Source organism: Microcaecilia unicolor, chromosome 10, assembly GCF_901765095.1.
Source record: "Microcaecilia unicolor chromosome 10, aMicUni1.1, whole genome shotgun sequence".
NCBI lineage: Eukaryota > Metazoa > Chordata > Amphibia > Gymnophiona > Siphonopidae > Microcaecilia > Microcaecilia unicolor.
This window is the reverse complement of record NC_044040.1, coordinates 91,853,065-91,872,878: the sequence shown is the minus strand read 5'-3', so window position 1 is coordinate 91,872,878 and position 19,814 is coordinate 91,853,065. Positions and strand designations below refer to the sequence as shown.

General features: G+C 48.4%; 1 protein-coding gene across 1 annotated transcript in view; it reads left to right on the top strand.

Annotated features, from left to right (window-relative positions):
- The window catches only part of SSBP1 (single stranded DNA binding protein 1), a 145,004-nt gene that overhangs the window by 43,013 nt on the left and 82,177 nt on the right, over positions 1–19,814 (top strand). The window contains exon 2 of the mRNA XM_030215619.1: positions 6,833–6,895. Within this exon, the coding sequence (XP_030071479.1) occupies positions 6,872–6,895 (24 nt within the window). The 5' untranslated portion in view covers positions 6,833–6,871. The remainder of the gene's footprint in view (positions 1–6,832; positions 6,896–19,814) is intronic.

The window sequence follows — 19,814 nt, the reverse complement described above, 5'->3', positions numbered from 1 at the left end:
ATGAAGTGGACAACTATTAGATGGACTGTTTAACTGACTGGAAACTACGAGAAGCTTTCAGTAGAAGTCTCCTAGATGCAACATGTCTTCCATGTGAACCCCTGCCTGTCTGAGTGAGCCTGCCGAGTGAATCTTTCAACAGACTGCTGTTTCACAATACCAAAACCACCTACACTGACTTATAAAATCCTCTGATGCCAAAATTGTCTACTCATCAGATCAATGAAATTTTAAGTGACTTTGAATTACCTGATTTCTAGCTGCTTATATTTTAAAACTACACATTGTGGACTTTTCTAAAAGATTCTATTCTTTTTACTGAATTATCCCTTTATATCACAAGCTGTTTTATGCACTGTTAATGTTATATAAATGTTCACCATGCTAGGGAGAACCTTTATATTTCTCAATTGCTGTATAACACCCTGTATCAAAAGTTTAGTACAACAGTTAGTTGCAACTGCTTTAAGCAAGAAAGAACCTACAGGCCACTATATCCTGTATGAACGCCTTATGGTTGATACCGAGCTTATTGCTGGAACAAAGGAAGAAGAAGATTATGTTCCTATGTATTTTCCAGAAACACTATAACTCAACAGTGCCTTCGTATACGATCTAGATCTATTACACAGAGTTTTGCCAGTATCTTGCTCATAATTATAAGACTGCTGTTTAAACCTGCAGTAGTTATTCTTTACCCTAGTAAATTTGTATTTGGCCAATATTAATCCTTTTTAAATGATGCAATGAAATATTTCTTCCCTAATACTTCTAGTTTTTAGCTATACTTACACAATTAAAATTTGACTAATGATCAGCTTTGTAATAATGATATATTAGTTGATTGCAATCATACACTCAAATTTGTTGATTCCATTGTATGACACATAGACTAATTGAATTCTTGTGTTCCAAGTAGGTGGTAGGTGTAGGACAGTTAGGCCCCTGGGGTGGTTATGATAAAAGGGAATCCAACGCTGCATTTCATTCCAGCATATAATTATGTATCCACATGCTGACTCTTGCTATGGCCGTGTCCCTCACTATGTCAGAGCACCCATGTTACCCTCAGATATATATATATCTCCTCACAGGACTCTAGGAGCCCTCTGGAAAGGATGGCCACACACTAGTAGTCATGTGTGCTGGCTCCCCGGGGGGGGGGGGGGGGGGGGCGGGCCGGCAAGAGGGGAATGTAGAAATATGCTGCCCCTTGCTCTCAGTGAAATACAGGCCAATGGCTCAGCTAAGAACTAGGCCTGTAAAAACACAAGATCATCTCTGACACAAATACATTTCACTGCAGCAAATGCTGAAGTGAGTTCCCAGAAAGCTGACAGGGGTGAGGGAATCTGCTCTGTAAACAATAAGGGGACCAGCACCTGCAAGAAGTCATGAGCGAAGATGTTTTGGCTAATGGAAGATAGCAGTAGGTCAGGTGCAAGTAGGATGAGAACATCCAAAAGGGGGCTAGAGGAAGGCTTGGGAACATGTGAAGTCATTCTTATCAACTGATAAGGACCCAAAGAGTTCTGCGTGAGAAAGCTAGGCTCCATTGGGATGAATAGAGCCAGAAGGGTATAAAAAGGGCAGTCTGAAGGGTAATACAGGGCAGAAGGCTGAAGAGATAGATCAGACTGCACCTGCTGTGTGAATGTTGTTCCCATCGTGATCCAGAGATGAAACTAATTTGCCTGTACTGCCTTTGGGTAAGATACTGATGCTAATAACTATATTATTACTAGCCGTTAAGCCCGTTAAACGGGCAAGATTCCAGCTACCCTCCTCACTGCCGCTCCCTCCCCCTCCGTGCCCCTGCACAGACCTGACAGCGCCTCTCACCTCAGTTTGAAAGCGCTGCAGGCAGCAGCAGATCGCTGTGCTGCTGCCTGCAGCGCTTCCACACGGAGGTGAGAGGCACTGGCGGGGTCAGTGCAGGGGGGCCCGATACGGAGGGGGGGCAGGAGCGGGGGGGGGGGGGGGGGGGAGGGTGGAGGTTGGTGTGCGCGATGCTCGTTCCAGGCGGCAGCGTCACACAGTCCGACTCAGTTTCTCTCTCTGTTCCGCCCTCTGACGTCATCGCGGGACAGAGAGGGAAGTCTGTACTGCACATTGCAGGTGTGTCGGTCACTTGCCATTTATTGTGTTTGATATCTACTGACTACTGGGTTTCTTTCTAATTATGGAGCTTGCCACTGCCCAGACTGTGTAAAGCAATCATGAGCAAATACAAGGTCAGAGTAATTAAGTATTTTGTGGGGATATGCAGTCCTTTTCAGGGTAGTAGAAAATCCCACTGCTTCCGCTGCCAAACCGTTCTGGCAGACCCAATTATATTCATTACCCCCCTCCCAGAAAACCTGTGTCTTGCCACAAGCCCAATACATATGCCCCAATGTAGCATTGTCTAAACCACACTTAGGGCATCTACTGGAGTCTGCAAAGCCAGCTCGAAAAGCCCTCCAAGGAGCAATATGCATTCTTAGAAGGAATTTATACTCCTGCTCTCTGTGCAGCTCGTTAATAGAGGTTTTTTACCTATATTATCAAGAACATTTGGAGCACCCCTACGTCAACACTACTCTGTAAATTACTCCGTCCATGCCTCCGCCACTCTCTGTAAAGAGATTGCCGGCCTGACTTAATAAAGCGCTCTAAACATAGTTGGATAGTCGAGGGTGCACCTCCATCCTCCAGCTTCAAACCCTCCATAATCTGCTCTAAGCTGGTCCTTTGGCAGGAAGAGAGATAATGTCGCACATGTAAGAACAAAAATATGTCGGAGTCCCTCAAACCATATCTCTCGCACAAATTCGAAAAAGGGAGTATTTTTCCTTCTGTGTCTAATAAATCTCCCACCCACCGTATGACCACCACCCTATCTGTCCCCAAGAAACCCGCCTCCCCCCCCCCAGGCGGAAAGTCTAAATTCCCCACCAACGGCAAAAAAGTTAACACTCCACGAGTTCCCCGAAACGCTTTACATAAAGCCCGCCACACAATCCTCATATATCTCCAGATCACATGCTTCTTGAATGCCTCCGTCAACCGTGCTGCTCTAGCATGCAACACGATAAGGTGCTGACAAAGGATGCATATAGCCAATCTCTACACTAATGGCGTAAACCCAGATGTTCCGAGAAGCCAATCTCTTGACATGCCTCATACCACAACTCAGGTTATATTGCCTCAAGTCTAGAAGGTCCCATCCCTCACTTAGACCTAGGAGTCATAAGAGTAGACAAAGAGACCCGAGCTCTCTTACCCCTCCATAGAAAAGAGCTCAATACTTTATTGAGCTTTCCTCAAATCTACCTCTCTCAGCATAAAGGTAAGCTCTGCAACAGATATAGCCACCTAGGCACTGTAATCATATTTACAGGAAGATTCTACCAGACCGAGTCAATGGAAACCCCATCCACATGCGAGGGCACTCCTTCGATTTCCTTAAAAGCGGAAGCACATTTAACTCATACAAACTTGCTTGTGTCTGCAGAGTATAACACACCTAGATAAAGGGAGCCCTCTGCTTCCTTCAATGGGAACTCATTCCCCATGTCGTCCATCCTCACAATAATTGGTAAGCTTCAGACTTAGATACATTAAGTTTGAGCCCAGACAATTGCCGAAATCAGCAAACAACTGTAATACCCTCTGCCAGGTCCTGCTTGGGTCTGTCACCACCCGGCATATCAACAAAGGCCATACACTTTAATGGGGTGCACCTCTGCAATAATACTATCCCTGGTATCTTTTAGCGCTTCTCAGTTGTTCCAACAACGGTTCAAAAAAAGAATATACAACAAAGGCGATAAAGGGCACCCTTGCTGTGTACCTCTCCCCAACGGAAAGTACTCCAACTGATTCCCATTTACCAATGGTGGGGCTAGTTCTGGGCAAGACTTCTATGGTCTGTGTCCTGAAAATGGCAGATAGAAATCAAGGTAAGGTATACACAAGAAGTAGCACATATGAGTTTATCTTGTTGGGCAGACTAGATGGACCATGCAGGTCTTTTTCTGCCGTCATCTACTATGTTATGTTATGTTACAATACAGCGGCTGATGGATTAGCATATAGGGTGCGTATAGCCTGCAGAAAAAAACCCTCGATTCCATAAAAGCCCAAGAGTGAATAGAAAAGACCACTCCACTCTGTCAAAGGCTTTTTCCGAATCGAAACTTATAGCCATAGCAGGGGTATTCAATTGTGCACATCGCTCAAGACCCAATAATAACTTTCTAACATTTACTCCAGCATGCCTACCTTTCACAAAACCCACTTGATCAACTCCCACCAACCGAGGTATCACCAGTGCCAACCTCTCAGTCAGTATCCTCGCCAACAATTTAAGATCAACATTTATGAGAGAGATAGGCCTGTAGGACCCTGGCTGCAATGGGTCCTTCCATGGCTTAGGGAGAACTGTGATCCATGCTTGATTAGACCCTCGGGAAAGAACCCGCCCTGCACATCTGCTTCAAAATATTCACCCAGAAGGCCCAATACCTGCACGTTTAAAATTTTGTAGAACTCTCCGCTATACCCATCTGGCCCCAGGGATTTATGTAGTTTGAGGTTCTTAATAGCACTCTGCATATAGCATATCAGCATATCAGACTCTGATATGGGCTCATTTAACCTGAGTTGTTCTTCCTCTGATATTTTTGGCAGATTACATGCATGAAGGAATGTCTCCATTTTATCCTGCTGTCCACCCCCCTCTGCCGTATATAGTGATCTATAAAATTGGGCAAACATCTGCTCCAACTTCTTCTGATCTGTCACTACCCAACCCCCAGAGTCATAGAGCACAGAAAGTACAGACATACCTGACCATCTTTTAGTAAGGTTTGCCAGCAGCTTACCCGGCTTGTTTCCAAATTTAAAGAATCTGAACTGATGATAGAAGACATTTTTCTGCACCTGTTCCTGAAGTAAACTATTGAGTGCCCTTGAGCTCTCTCCAAGGCATGTCTACCCGCCTCTGTGGGACTTGAGCCCATCTGGCTCTTCAGCATCCTAATCTTTCTTTCCAGCTCAATCATCCTACTAGCCTGCTGTCTCTTCCTCTTAACAACAAAAGCTATAATGTCTCCTCTGATAACTGTCTTCCCTGCTTCCCACAACAAAGTTGGGTTTGTTCTATGCTCTTTGTTATTGTGCAGATACTCTTCCCATTTTTGACTAAGATATTTCCTAAGGGTCTGATCTGTGTATAAACGCGCTGGAAACTTCCACCTCCCCCTTGCTCCTACTCCTGTTTCCTTCCAAATCTACGGTGATATATACAGGTGTGTGATCAGAAATCACCAGAGTTACAATATCTTCCTTCTTTATCTGAGGAAATATATCCCTCAATATAAATATGTAGTCTATTCTAGATTTCGTTGCATGTGCCCTCGAGACGTGTAAAATCCTGCTCTAGAGCATGAAGTACACTCCAAGAATCCACCAGATCTAAACTCAGCAGGACCCCCAACCCCTTTGTGGTTCTAGGCCTAAACCTCTGTATTCCAGCCGTGGTATCCATATTTGGATCAAGAATTGCTTTAAAGTCCCCCAAAATAATTTTTGGCCCAGAAATCCCAGACAATTGAGCAACTAATGTTCTAAAGAAGACTTGTTGAGAAACATTAGGCGCATAAGCAGAAACTAACATGAGACTAGACTGATGTAATTTCCCCTCCACAATCACATTTCGCCCCTCTGCATCTGCAGTGACCTTATGATGCACAAAGGGAACCATCTTGCGAATTAAGATGGCTACCCCAGCCTTATTTTTCGGCGCAGACGCATAATAGCACTGAGCCACCCATGAACGCTTCAGTTTTTGATGCTATACGTCATTGAGCTTAGTTCCCTGCAACCCAACAATATCAGCCTTATGTGCACTTAGATACTGCAGAATCTTAGCTCTTTTAATCGGTGAGTTAACTCCAGACACATTCCAGGATACACAAGTTGCACCCTTAGGTGTCCCCATATGCAGTAAAGAAACCTTGACAGACACCCTCCATCAAACGTACTTGCTTTTCCCACCATGGGACCCAGCCGTCCCCACGATGAACTACCAAACTCGTCCACACCACCACATCCATTCTAAATGTTAACTAGTTTAAGGTTTAAGCTTTGATACTTTCTACAGCTGTGGAAGTGTTCTAGAGAGCCATTTGTAATGTGATGGCAGCATAAAAGGGTATTGAGTTTTTGTAGTGTAGTATTTCTTAATGATTTGTAATTATTCATGTGACTGCCATGTTAAAATACTGATGTCATATTACCTTTGAATTTGTAGAATGGTTATATCAAACATGGCAAGAGGCGTACTCACTCGCAAATGCGCAGTAGAGACCCTCTTTGTCCCGCCCCTGCATCAATACATGATGACGGGGGCGTGACAGAGAGGGAACCTGCGCACCTGCGAGTGAGGGAACCGCCGCTGCCACCCACCCTCCACCCGGCCCGGGTACCTGGCTTCACTATTCAAACCGCCGGAACACAGCACACAGCTCATCTGAGCTGCCGTCGGCCTTCCTTACCTGCCTGTGTCCCACCCTCGCCGACGTTACGTCACACGAGGGCGGAACACACGCAGAGAAGAAGGAAGGCCGACGGCAGCTCAGATGAGCTGTGTGCTGCGTTCCGGCGGTTTGAATAGTGAAGCCACATACCCAGCCCGGGTGGCGGAGGGGACTCCGGGGGGCGGCGGCGGCGACCTATCCGGGGGGGGGGACTTTCAACCCCCCCCCCCCCTTCCTTTACTAGCCCCGTTTTTACGGGCTCAACGGCTAGTGGATATATAATTGGCCTCTTATTTTTTTTTTTCTAGGTACTGTGGCTAAACACAAGCAAGTGAAAGATTGAAAGAATGCTGCAGAGGCCAGTACTGCAGGTAAGAATAAGTTGTTGTTTGGGGGGGGGGGGGGGGGGGGGGGTCAATTTTGGTGGTGTTTGCGAAGTTTCAGGTCTCAGGTTTTGAGTAGCAGTGACATTTGTGTAAAACTTATACTGTAATCATTGAAAGAATCCACTGTTTCACTGCTGCTTACTTAATCTTTGTTTCATCTACAGGTAGTCTTTTCTGCTTTATCCCTCAGAGATGGACACTACCTCATAATCGGACAGTTGACAACAAGATGTTCATTTGGTCTTAAAGCTGTGGGTATGGGGGCTATGATGAGGGACTGGAGATACATGCCCCAACTACTTTGTGGCCTCTGTGAGGACATGTATCTTGGCCTGTATCCCCTCTGTGGTGGCGACAATGAGGCCCATGATCGGTTGTATCTGCATGAAGGCTAGCAGCAGATCCTGTCGGAGGGAATTGAAACTGCTGCTGGACTTTCAACACCTCTTTTGTCCTGGGGGCCTCATGGTCATCACCTTGGTTATCTGAGTGGGAAGCTACTCCATCTAGGGGCACATCGATTGGCGGAGGCAAGCCCGGACCAGCATGTCTTGTCAACTGTCCGAGAGCTCCAAAATAATGCTGCCAGTAAGCAGCCACCACCTTAGTGCCTGGCACATATAATAAAGTTATGTTTTATAAGTCCTAGAAATTATTTTCAGGAGACCAACATTTTGAAAATTGTGGACTCCAGTTTATCTGGTATGACATTTGTTTTTATTTCAAACACAGTTGTGTTCCATTTTGGGTTTGTTGTTATGCAAAATATGTTAAATACATCGTCTAGTCTCCTCTTTGCTATCAGGTGAACACCTATTAGATCCACCAAGCTACCTCATATGATCCTCTCCCCAACAGACACCTGCACTCATAGTACAGTTAACCCAACATCAGACAGCAAGAAATATGTATACGTTGTTGAACTTCCCCCACCACTTCCATTCATAACCCCCTCCCTAAAAAAATAAACTATTTACACATTTGATCCCCCCCATATATATAGTCCCACCCCCCAAAAATAAAACTTTTTCTTTAGTGTCCATGCCAGACCAGTCCAGAACTAGTGGATTTTCTCAGTCAGTCAGCGGATGGATACAAAGAAACAAAGTTGTTTCTTAATGGCACCATGCACCGAAGAATGTTCGGTAGGTGGAGATAGAGATTACAAAGCTGAAGGCAGTGATACCAGACAGCCAGCTCCTCCTTCACTTCAGATATCTCTATCTCTAGCAGGTGGTAGACGGTGTCTCTGCAGCTCCAGGATTTGTCTCTTGGGCCTGTCCCTTTTCTCCCAGAGTTTGGGCTGTAGCCTTCCTCAAAACAAAAACCTTCTAGTCCACAACAGACCTCTGTTGCTGCTGTTATCAGCTGTTAAAAAAAAAAAGCGATTCGGGACACAGGCTCTGCAACTGCAACAGGGCAGCATGTTGCTAAGAGGAGCCTTGGGTGCAGTGTTTCTGGAGTTGCTGTGTGTGTGAAGCCTGCTGAGCCGGTTTGGTGGCAGGCTTGCCTGGGAGATCCTGCTGTTGGCGAGAAGTCTGGCTGCGCGTCTTGGTGAGTGCATTTTTTTCTGCCATTGGGGCACATGCGGTATTGGCGTGCGGAGGCCAACATAGGGGCTCGTATTCTGAGCAAGGGTTGGCAGCAGCAGGGACGTATGTTGCCGGGTGCACAAAGGCCAGGCAGGCACCAGGGATTTTCTTTCTCTAAAATGAGAATTCCTGCTTTGAGATGTCAGGTGCACACACCATTTCCTTTAGGCGCCTATCCTGATGTGGCTCGCCGCTCTTCCAGCTGTTGGCGGCTGAAACTCTGCTATGGGGACCCTTCAGGTTCTGTACCGACCTCTCCTGATTTGGGGGAATTGTTTTGTGCTTCAGATTCATTTGTCCTTTTTCCCCACGTCCACTGGTTGAAGTGGATTTTGCCCCCTTAGTATTTGTTTGTAGCCCACCCCTTTAGAGGGTTTCTTCGGGTACAGTTAATGACTTTGCTACCCTCTGCGGTAGATCTGGTGTTCCAGGAGAGGCGGCTGGGTGCCATATCGGAGATGGGGGCATTGGGACCTCTCTCTGTTTTCCCCCTCGATAGCTTTGGGCTCGAGGGAAGTTTTACACCCATCTCGGGCGGATGGGTTCTAGACTGCAAGGTTTTCCAGAAGGGATCTGATGGTCCTTCTGCGGTGCACCTTGTTTTTCGGGATGCACATCAACCAGCCATTCTGGGGGCTTCTGACCTCTCCTCCTCCCCCCCCCCCTCCCCCACCCCCCCCCCCCCCCCCCCCCCCCCCCCCCACACCCCGAGTTCAGTCTGCTGCTCCATATGCCAATATGTTGCAGAAGTCTGGTAGGGCAACTGACAGTTCCTTTTTAGTTCATCCTTTGGAGATTTCTGGCTTGTTCCGTCTCAGTCTCCACTGATGGACCCTGCCCCAAAGACGGGATGTTTACTCTCCAGATCAGCAGTAGGTTCTATTGCTTCCCTGTCTTTCTCTTTTTGGAGGGAGTCTTTTAGGGGCAGTCCCTTTCTGCACAGAGGCAGCAAGAATCACCTGAACTGGAAAGCCATGTTTGCCTAAGTGGGTGCATTGATGGCAGCAGTCTCCAGTAGGCCTCACTGTTTGTTTGTGGTGAGTTAAATTTTTCTTATAGTTCCTGCGTTGGCTAAAGGCTGTTCCTGGTGTGGGAAACAGTGACTAGCATAGAGCAGGGCTCCTTCTGTGTTGGCCTATTTCATATTTTTATTTACAGACTTTTCGGTCCCCTCAATTTTTTCTCTGAGGGCAGTTACTTAAACACCCTGAAAGTTTCTGTCACTTCTTTTGTGGAAAACTCTTTATTTTGGCAGTATAGGTATTGCCTGTGGGCACACTACCCTAAGTGTGCCTGATCTGCTCTGATCTTGGAAGCTCAGCAGGGTTGGGCCTGATTTCTTCTTGGATGGGAGACTGTGTGGGAATACAGATGTTGTAGGTTTTCTTTTTTTTTTCTGCACCTTTACAAGGGAGTTTCCAGGCTTAGTTCTTTTGGCTCCAAGTTTCTGTGAGAAATGTTACATATTGTTATTTTCTGGGGCTAGTACTCCAGTCTCCATGGTAACCATGGAACCTCAGTGCTGCTATGGGGGCATTATCTCCAGGTGCAGTAGTTTCAGCAAATAGTTTTTTTTTTTTTTTTCTGGAAGATGGCTGGCTTTCAGGTTTAAGACTGGTTTGTGCTTCTTATTGAAGCTTTGGTCCTTGGCTCCTTTTCATATGGGGCATATTTTAATTCACTCTCCCACATTGTTTGCCTTGACAAGCAGTTCTTTGCTTAGCTGGGACAGCTAACACTATGCTACAGTGCTAGAGGTTAGCTGTGTTGGTCTTCCACAGCAGCTCTGCTTTTTTAGTATGGCACTTTGACATTGGTCAAACTATTGCATACCAGCTGCAGCTTCCACTGTATCAGCGGCACCTACTACTACTACTACTTAACATTTCTAGAGCGCTACTAGGGTTACGCAGCGCTGTACAATTTAACAAAGAGAGACAGTCCCTGCTCAAAGAGCTTACAATCTAATAGACAAGTGAACGGTCGGTCCGATAGGGGCAGTCAAATTGAGGCAGTCTGGATTCACTGAACGGTAAGGGTTAGGTGTCGAACGCAGCATTGAAGAGGTGGGCTTTAAGAAAAGACTTGAAGACGGGCAGGGAGGGGGCTTGGCGTAAGGGCTCAGGAAGGTTGTTCCAAGCATAGGGTGAGGCGAGGCAGAATGAGCGGAGCTAGCTGTATGTTGTAGTGCCTCCAAGGCTTTTATTGCACTTTTTCTTTATATTGGACAGCTAGCTATATTGCACAGCTACTTAAATTTAGCGTCCTTCCCTGTACTTCTCCTCTTGGAAGTGTTTCTGCTCTTGCCTCTTTGGCCCCCTCATCTGCAGTTTCTTTGGTTGGCCACTCTGTCCCCTCATGTTCAGTTCCAGGCTTTGCCTTTCGGCATGGCTACGTCTCCATTCACCTTTTCCTAGGTTTGGGAGTGTTGCGGCATTCTCTGCAAGTACGGCATCAGAGTTCACCCCGCTCTAGACGAGTACCAATATTTATTTATTTATTTATTTAATTTATAATTTTCTTTATTAATTTAACAAATCATAACATTCATTTCAGAATGATATTACACAAAACATTCACTATTATTATTTGAAAAAAAAAAAAAAAGAACAAATCTCCACAAAATCAATTCTTTCTATCGACCACATAATTCAGATGAACAATCCAAGATTTAAGGAAAATAAAAAAAGAGAAAAACAAAACAAATATTCCATCATTAAATCAAGACTTGTATCATGCCGGAGGGTTAACTCAAAGCTGCTATACAGTGTTACATTATGGTCTTAAACTCGCACATTAATATCCTCTCTGCTTACTAGGAAATTTTCCAGTTGTTTGGGATCAAAAAACTGATGTTGTTTTGTCTGAAATATTATTCTACAAATACAGGGAAACTTCAAAAGAAAATTAGCCCCAGAGCAATAACTCTGGGTCGCAAAGAAAGAAACATTTACGTCTTTGTTGTGTTTCCCTTGATAAGTCTGGAAACACTCTTATTTTTAAACCCATAAACAAAGAATCTAAATGACTCAAAGATAATTTTAGCACAGCATTCCTATCCATCTCCAGTGCAAACGTAACTAATAAAGTAGTTCTTTGTGTAATCACTTCTAGTGATGATTCTAGGAAGCCTGTTAAATTCATTGCACCCTGAGAGTTCAAATTATCTGGTATTTTACCAGTAACTTGTAGGTAAAAAGCATGTGTAATTGGCGGCAATGAATTATCAGGCGAGTACCAAGATTTAATCTTCCCGGGTCTTCTCACTTTGGAATCCTTGGGCTGGGTGGTCACCCTTCAAATGAGCCACCTCATCCCATCCCAGACAGGCCTAGTACAATTTTTTTCTTGACCGAGGACTGGAGAATCTTTCTTCAGACTCTGGTGCGCAGTGTGTTCATGTCTTGGGCGCTGTGGTGGCTACTTTGAAGGTAGTGTCGTGGGCTGTGCTCACATGCGACATCTACAGCTCTCGCTTCTCGGCAGGTAGTCTCCTGTGTCTCAGGAGTGTCAGCGGCTTCTTCCATGGCTGTTTTTGGCACAGCTGCGCATGAACTGGTAGCTCTGCAATTCCTCCCTGTGGAGGGGATGCCTTGGCACCTTCGCAGTCGATGGTGTGGTCACGGATACAAGTCTTTTGGACTGGAGAGCCCTTTGGTTCCTTCTTCTTGCCTCCAAGGGTGGTGGATGGCACAGGAGACGGTGTGACCGATCTCACGTCTGGACCTGTTTTTGGTGCTGTTCGTCTTGTAGCCTTTCAGGACTTGTGGGCCAGGCGTTGTTTGTGCCGTTGGAGACATGACCGCGGTGACTGCTTCTTCGACAGGGTGGGAGGGCCCTGGCCACCAAGGATGTCACGCCCATGGAGTGGGCAGAGGATCTTGTTCTCCGTTCTCCATGGCCCACTTTGCGGACTTTTCCTATGGTGAGCTCTCTTTTTCTGCCATCTTCTGGTCTCAGCAGAATGGTTATTCTGCACCAGTGCTTCTTCAGTTTGGCCTCAGGTGAGAGCTCCGGAGGTAGATCTGATGGTGTCCTGGCTGGACGCAAGGTGCCTTCTTTCTTTTGTCATCAGAAAGAGGGCGATTCGGCAGGGCTGGTTGTTCAGCTCCTTCTTTAGTCAGAGGACGTTCTTCGATAATGTTTCCTCTGTGGCCTCTCTGCGGCCGAGTTATTTCGGATTGCTTGCCACCGGGGTCGAGTCATTCTGGTTTACTCTGGATTGGCCACGGCACCCTTGGTATGTCAATCTGGTGTGGCTCCTGGTGGTGCCTCCGTTTCGAATTCCGCTAGACTCCGGTGTTTTTCCTTCAGGGTCTGTTACAGAGCGGAGGATCCCTCTTGCGTTGGTCTTACAGCCTGGTTTTTTGAGAGGTTGACTCTGAGGAGCAGAGTTCTTCAGACACAGTGATTGTTGCTCTATTGTGAGCTTGTATGTGATCCACTTCGACCACTTATTCTCGGGTATAGAGGATTTTTTGAGGTATGGTTGCAGCCCATGCTTGGTCCCCATTGTGGGTGTCTGCTCCTTAGCGATTGATTTCTTTTTGCAGGATGGGTTGCAGAAGGGCCTGGCCTCTAATTTGCTTTGGGTGCAGGTGGCGGTAGCCTGCTTCTGTAAGAGAGTGTCTGGATTTTTTGAAAGGTCAGCTTCGCACCCGGATGTGGTGCATTTCTTGCAGAGTGCTTTGCTCCTCTGCTGCTGTGACCTTGTTTGCCCTGAAACCTCGTTCTTGTTTTTCGAGCCTAGCTTAGGGCTCCTTGTCTACCGAGCATTGCTTCGGACTCCTTTTTATCCTTTGCAGCAGGCTTCACTTGGGAGCTTACTCGCAAGCGGTGTTCTGGTTGCCAGTTCTTCAGCACGCAGAATGTCTGAATTTTATTGCTGCTGTGCCGAGCTGATTTTTCTGCAATTTGTTGCCTTCTGGAGTGACCTTGCATACGGTTCCTCTTTTCTTACCGGCTGTGGTTTGGCTTTTCTTCTTTATCAGCCTCTCTTTCTTCCCTCCTTTTTGGAGGGGAGTGGAAGGGGGAGATTTTTACGCAGAGTATGTGGCGCTTTGTCGTCTGGATAATTTAAGTACATAAGCATCGCCATGCTGGGACAGACCAAGGGTCCATCAAGCCCAGCACCCTGTCACCGACAGCAGCCAAAAGAACAAGCAATTTGTCCCACCCATCCCGAGATAGTGGATTATTTCCACGTCCATTCGATAACACTATGGCCTTTCCTCCAGGAAGCCGTCCAACCCTTTTTTGAAGGACCGCTAAGTTAACCGCCTTAGCCACTTTTTCCGGCAATGAATTCCAGAGTCCAATTACGCGTTGAGTGAAGAAATATTTCCTCCAATTCATTTTAAGTTTACCACACTGCATCTTCAACGCATGCCCCCTTGTCCTAGTATTTTTGGAAAGCGTAAACAGACGTTCCACATCGACTCGTTCCATTCCACTCATTATCTTATAGACCTCTATCATATCTCTCCTCAGCTGCCTCTTCTCCAACCTGAAGAGCCCCAGCCTCTTCAGCCTTTCTTCATAGGGAAGTCATCCCATCCCCTGTATCATCTTTGTCGCCCTTCTCTGCACCTTTTCCAATTCCACTATGTCTTTTTTGAGGTGCGGCGACCAGAATTGAACACAATACTCGAGGTGCGGTTGCACCATGGAGCGATACAATGGCAGAATAATATCCTTATTTTTGTTTTCAATCCCTTTCCTAATGATACCGAACATTCTATTTGCTTTCCTAGCCGCAGCAGCAGATTGAGCAGAAGATTTCAACGTATCATCAATGATGACATCTAGATCCCTTTCTTGGTCCGTGACTCCTAACGCTGAACCTTGCATGATGTAGCTATAGTTCTCCGAGGACAAGCAGGCTGCTTGTTCTCACGACTGGGTTGACGTCCACGGCAGCCCCCACCAACCGGAACAAAAACTTCGCGGGCGGTCCGCACGCAGGGCACGGCCACCACGCATGCGCGGCTGTCTTCCCGCCCGTGCGCGACCGTTCCCGCTCAGTCTTTTCTTTTCCGCGCTGGAGAGAGCTGTGTTCGTACTCTCTCTCTGTCGCCCCGGAAACCGGATCGCGTTGTTTGCGAATCTTCTTCTTTTTTTCGTTGCCGCGTTTCTCTTTAGTTTTCTCTAAAAAAAAAAAACGCGCTGAACTTGATTTTCCCTCGTCTCTTAGCGGGGGCGTCGCGTTGCGGCCTTGTGGCCGCGCGGTCGATTTATTTTCGAGGTGTGATTTTTACCGCCACCATCGACGACTTTGATTTCGCCGACGCGATTTTTCTGTCGATGTCCTCGAAGGTCCCGAGTGGATTTAAAAAGTGTGGTCGGTGCGGCCGGCATATCTCGCAGACCGACACTCACGCTTGGTGCCTCCAGTGCCTCGGGCCGGAGCACGATACCAAGTTGTGTCTCGGTCTCCGGAAACGGACACAAGTAGCGAGGCAAGTTCTTCGGGACCGTCTTTTTGGAACTTGCGCCGGCCCCTCGACGTCGACTTCGACGGCATCGGTATCGGGTATCGACGGCCGGTTTCTATCGGTACCGGTATCGATGTCCACGAAATCGGCACCGATGGCATCGACCCCAGGAGCACAGGTCCCGTCGCCCGCCGGTCCTCCGGTGACGGCAGGGGTGAGAGGCCGCGTGGGCAATCGGCCCCGGTCACTCCCTCTACCCAGGGCCCTCGGGACCGAACCCTGTCGGACCAGGTCCCTCGAGGCCGAGGGGGATCGACCTCCTCCTCCTCCATTCCACCGAGCGCCGATGACTGGCACCGCAAGAAAACGAAGAAGCACCGTCATCAGTCGCCATCGGTGCAGTCTCCTGGACCCGAACAGCTTCCGGCACCGACGCCTCTACCGGCCCCCTCGCCTTTCCCGATGGCGGGCTTGACGAGTGCCTCCGAGTCATCCTTCCGGGGATCCTGGAAGGGCTGATGCGCCAGACTGTGCCGGCGCCGGGGGTGCTTGCGCCCTCGGCGTCGTTGACTGTGGCGCCGGCGAGCTCTAGCCCGGTGCCGAGGCCTTCGTCGCCGCCGCCGCTTGCGGCGCCGGTCTCGACCGCCACGCAGGTGGAGTCCCCGTCGACGTCGATGGAGGGAGCTTCATCCCCGCCAGCGCGGGAGTCCACCGCTCGACGACACCACCGAGGCCTCGGTGCCTCGACGTCGAGCCGGGCCCGGTTGAGTACTCAGCTGCACGAGCTTATGTCCGACACCGAGGAAGAGGCCTCGTGGGGGGAGGAGGAGGACCTCAAATATTTCTCCTCAGAGGAGTCTGTGGGCCTTCCCTCCGACCCCACTCCTTCACCAGAGAGGAAGCTCTCGCCCCCTGAGAGCCTCTCCTTTGCCTCCTTTGTCAGGGATATGTCTATTTGCATTCCCTTTCCCCGTGGTCTCTGTGGATGAACCGAGGGCTGAGATGCTCGAGGTCCTCGACTATCCATCACCACCTAGAGAGTCCTCCATGGTACTGTTGCACAATGTCCTCAAGGAGACACTGCTTCGGAACTGGTTGAGACCATTATCTAATCCCACCATTCCCAAGAAAGCAGAGTCCCAATACAGAATCCACTCGGACCCAGAGTTAATGCGGCCCCAATTGCCTCATGACCCGGCGGTTGTGGACTCTGCTCTCAAGAGGGCACGGAGTTCGAGGGATACTGCCTCGTCGCCCCCGGGGCGGGAGTCTCGCACTCTGGACTCGTTTGGGAGGAAGGCCTACCAATCTTCCATGCTCGTGACCCGCATCCAGTCTTACCAGCTCTACATGAGCATCCACATGCGGAACAATGTGAAGCAACTGGCGGACCTGGTTGATAAGCTCCCGCCGGAGCAGTCCAGGCGTTTTCAGGAGGTGGTCAGGCAGCTGAAGGCGTGCAGAAAGTTCCTGTCCAGGGGTATATATGACACCTGTGATGTGGCATCTCGTGCTGCGGCCCAAGGTATAGTGATGCTTAGGCTCTCATGGCTGCGTGCCTCTGACCTGGACAACCGCACCCAGCAGAGGACTGGCCGACGTCCCTTGCCGGGGGGATAATATCTTTGGCGAGAAGGTCGAGCAGCTGGGTGGACCAACTGCATCAGCGGGAAACCGCCCTCGACAAGCTCTCCCACCGGGCGCCTTCAGCATCCACCTCAGCAGGTGGACGTTTTTCCCGGGCCCGGCAGGCTGCGCCCTATGCTTTCACCAACGTAGGTACACCCAGCCGGCCCGAAGGCCTCGTCAGGCACAGGGACAGCCCCAGCACGCTCGTTCTCGTCAACAGCGTGTGCCTAAGCAGCCCCCTGCGCCTCCACAGCAAAAGCCGGGGCCGGGCTTTTGACTGGATCCATGGGAACATAGCCGCCCTCAAAGTGTCCGTACCGGACGATCTGCCGGTCGGAGGGAGGTTGAAATTTTTTCACCAAAGGTGGCCTCTCATAACCTCCGACCAGTGGGTTTTCCAAATAGTGCGGTGCGGTTACGCCCTGAATTTGACCTCCCTGCCACCAAATTGTCCTCCGGGAGCTCAATCCTTCAGCTCCCATCACAAGCAGGTACTTGCAGAGGAACTCTCCGCCCTTCTCAGCGCCAATGCGGTCGAGCCCGTACCACCCGGGCAGGAAGGGCAGGATTCTATTCCAAGAAAACAGGGGGGATGCGTCCCATCCTAGACCTGAGAGGCCTGAACAAATTCCTGGTCTAAGAAAAGTTCAGGATGCTTTCCTTGGGCACCCTTCTGCCTATGATTCAGAAAAACGACTGGCTATGTTCCCTGGATTTAAAGGACGCATACACTCACACCCCGATACTGCCAGCTCACAGACAGTATCTCAGATTCTGTCTGGGCACACGGCACTTTCAGTATTGTGTGCTGCCCTTTGGCTCGCCTCTGCCCCACGGGTTTTACAAAGTGCCTCGTGGTGGTGGCGGCGTATCTACGCAAGCTGGGAGTGCACGTGTTCCCATATCTCGACGATTGGCTGGTCAAGAACACCTCGGAGGCGGAGAGGAAGTGACGTCACGCTCCGCAATGGCAGCTTGAAAGTGGAGCTCCTGATAGCCAGCTTAAAAAGGAGATAAAAATATTGCTGTCTGAGCCCACGGGTGGATTCTAAAAGCACCAGAAGCGAGACGAAAGGTCGCGGACCTAATGATGTCGAACTCCAAGCTTAAAACGACGAATTTAAACGCCTACGCATTTCGGCAGCGAGAACAGGCGCCAGAAACACAGGCCGCAGAAAAAGGCGCGAACGTGAGCGCCATGAGGCCATGCTCGCCAGCGGACCCTAAAGTCAACAGTGAAGATGGTGATATGCAGCCGGATAAATGGGACCAGCTGCGAACATGGTTCCAGGATATAAAATCGGAGATGAAAGAAATGCGCAGAGAATTTGCTCAGTTGGGGGCAGACCTGCGGGGAGAGATAAAAGAGCTGGGAAACAGAGTCAATGAGACTGAGGCTGGCCTAGAAGAACACGCGGACTCTATAAATGCGATTGAGAGGCAACTGCTGGAACAGCAATCAGAGGTACGGTTTCTCACTGACAAGGTGGAAGACCTCGAGAACAGGAGCCAACGGGCAAACATTAGGATAAGGGGCCTACCCGAATTACCGGAGTATAATAAAAGTGAGCAAGTGGTGCAGGCATTGGCAGCCCACCTTCTATCCACGCCGGAACAGGTTGTGGCCCCCGAATCCATCCGAATAGAGCGGGCACACCGGGCGTTGGGCTCGCGTAAAGCTAATGTGCCCAAGTTTATTGTGGCATGTTTCACAGAATTTAAGACTAAAGAGAAGTCATGCATAAGGCGAGGGGCGAACGGGCCTATTATCTGGGAAACATACCCTATAGAATTATATCACGACATATCAGCTACAACGCTCAAGCGCAGGAGAGCATTACGTCCGCTGACAGAACACCTGCGAGCAGATGGCATTAAATACAAATGGCAGCACCCGTTTGCCCTAGTATTCTATCGAGAAGGCAAACAGCGAAGAGTAACATCAATCGATGAGGCTCAAGAATATATGGATCCGGAATCGTCGGCGGAAACAGGTCGATCACAATCACTAAAAGACCCATCAAAGAGCCACAAATCCAAATGGCAGCGGGTCTCCCAGGGGCGTGGACGCCTGAGACGGCAAGTATCGGGACATACAACTATAGAGGAAAAGGCCAATTGATCTAGAGTTTCCCTATGGATTACAAAGATTGCAACTTTTCCTGTTTGGATATATAGCGGCAACGATACGAAGATTATTTTGACTATCAGTTAGAGGGCCAGACATATTCAGCAAGCTGGCGAAGATGTCGGGACATTGAGTCATAACTCCAAAGATATGTCCCATCGGGTGAGAGGGACATGTTGGTTATGGTTTAAGGCTGGGTGGGGAGGGGGGGAAGGGGATAGGGGGGAGGGAGGGGGAGACTAAGTGGTGGTTGTATCACATGATGTATGATTAGAAATGGCAGATAAAATGATCACGTGTGTAACTATGAATGTGAGGGGGGCTTAATTCACCTATGAAGCGCAAGTTAATGTTTAAAGAGATGCAGCGCCTAAAAGCGGATGTAGTTCTCTTGCAAGAGACACATCTTAAAAAATGCTATGAGAAGTTAGTATATCATAAGCGTTACCCTATAATGTGTTTCTCGTCTTGTGCAGCTACCCCAAAAAAGAGAGGAGTGATGATAGCGTTAGCTGGGACACACCCGTGGCAGGTGCTAAAGAATATAACTGATAAAGAGGGTAGGTTTCTATTGATGGTGGTCTCCCTATACAATATCCAATACACTATACTTAACGTATATGCCCCAAATCAGGGACAAGGCCCACATATAGAGCAGATAGAGCAGGCTTTGCAGCAACACCAACAGGGTATATTGCTAGTAGGGGGAGACTTCAATGTGACTATACACCCGCCACTAGACAACTCCACGGGCCAAGCTCCATATGCTAAAGCTGATAGGAAATTGTTAAAAGGATTTATGACCCGATGGGGATTGATAGATCTATGGAGGGCGAATCAGGGGTCTAAGAAAGATTACACATACTATTCCTCCAAATATCACTCCTATTCTAGAATAGACTGTTGGCTGGGTGATGGGGCCCTGGCAAATAAGGTACAGAAGCTAGCTATTGAACCACGAACATGGTCTGACCACTCTCCAGTGATACTAGTAATTCGAGCTGGCTCCAAATTTATAGGCCCCAGATATTGGAGACTGGATGAGGCTATCCTAAATGACAAGAAGAATGTTCCAGTGATAAAAAAATATATTGTAGAATATCTGGAATACAATGACATGG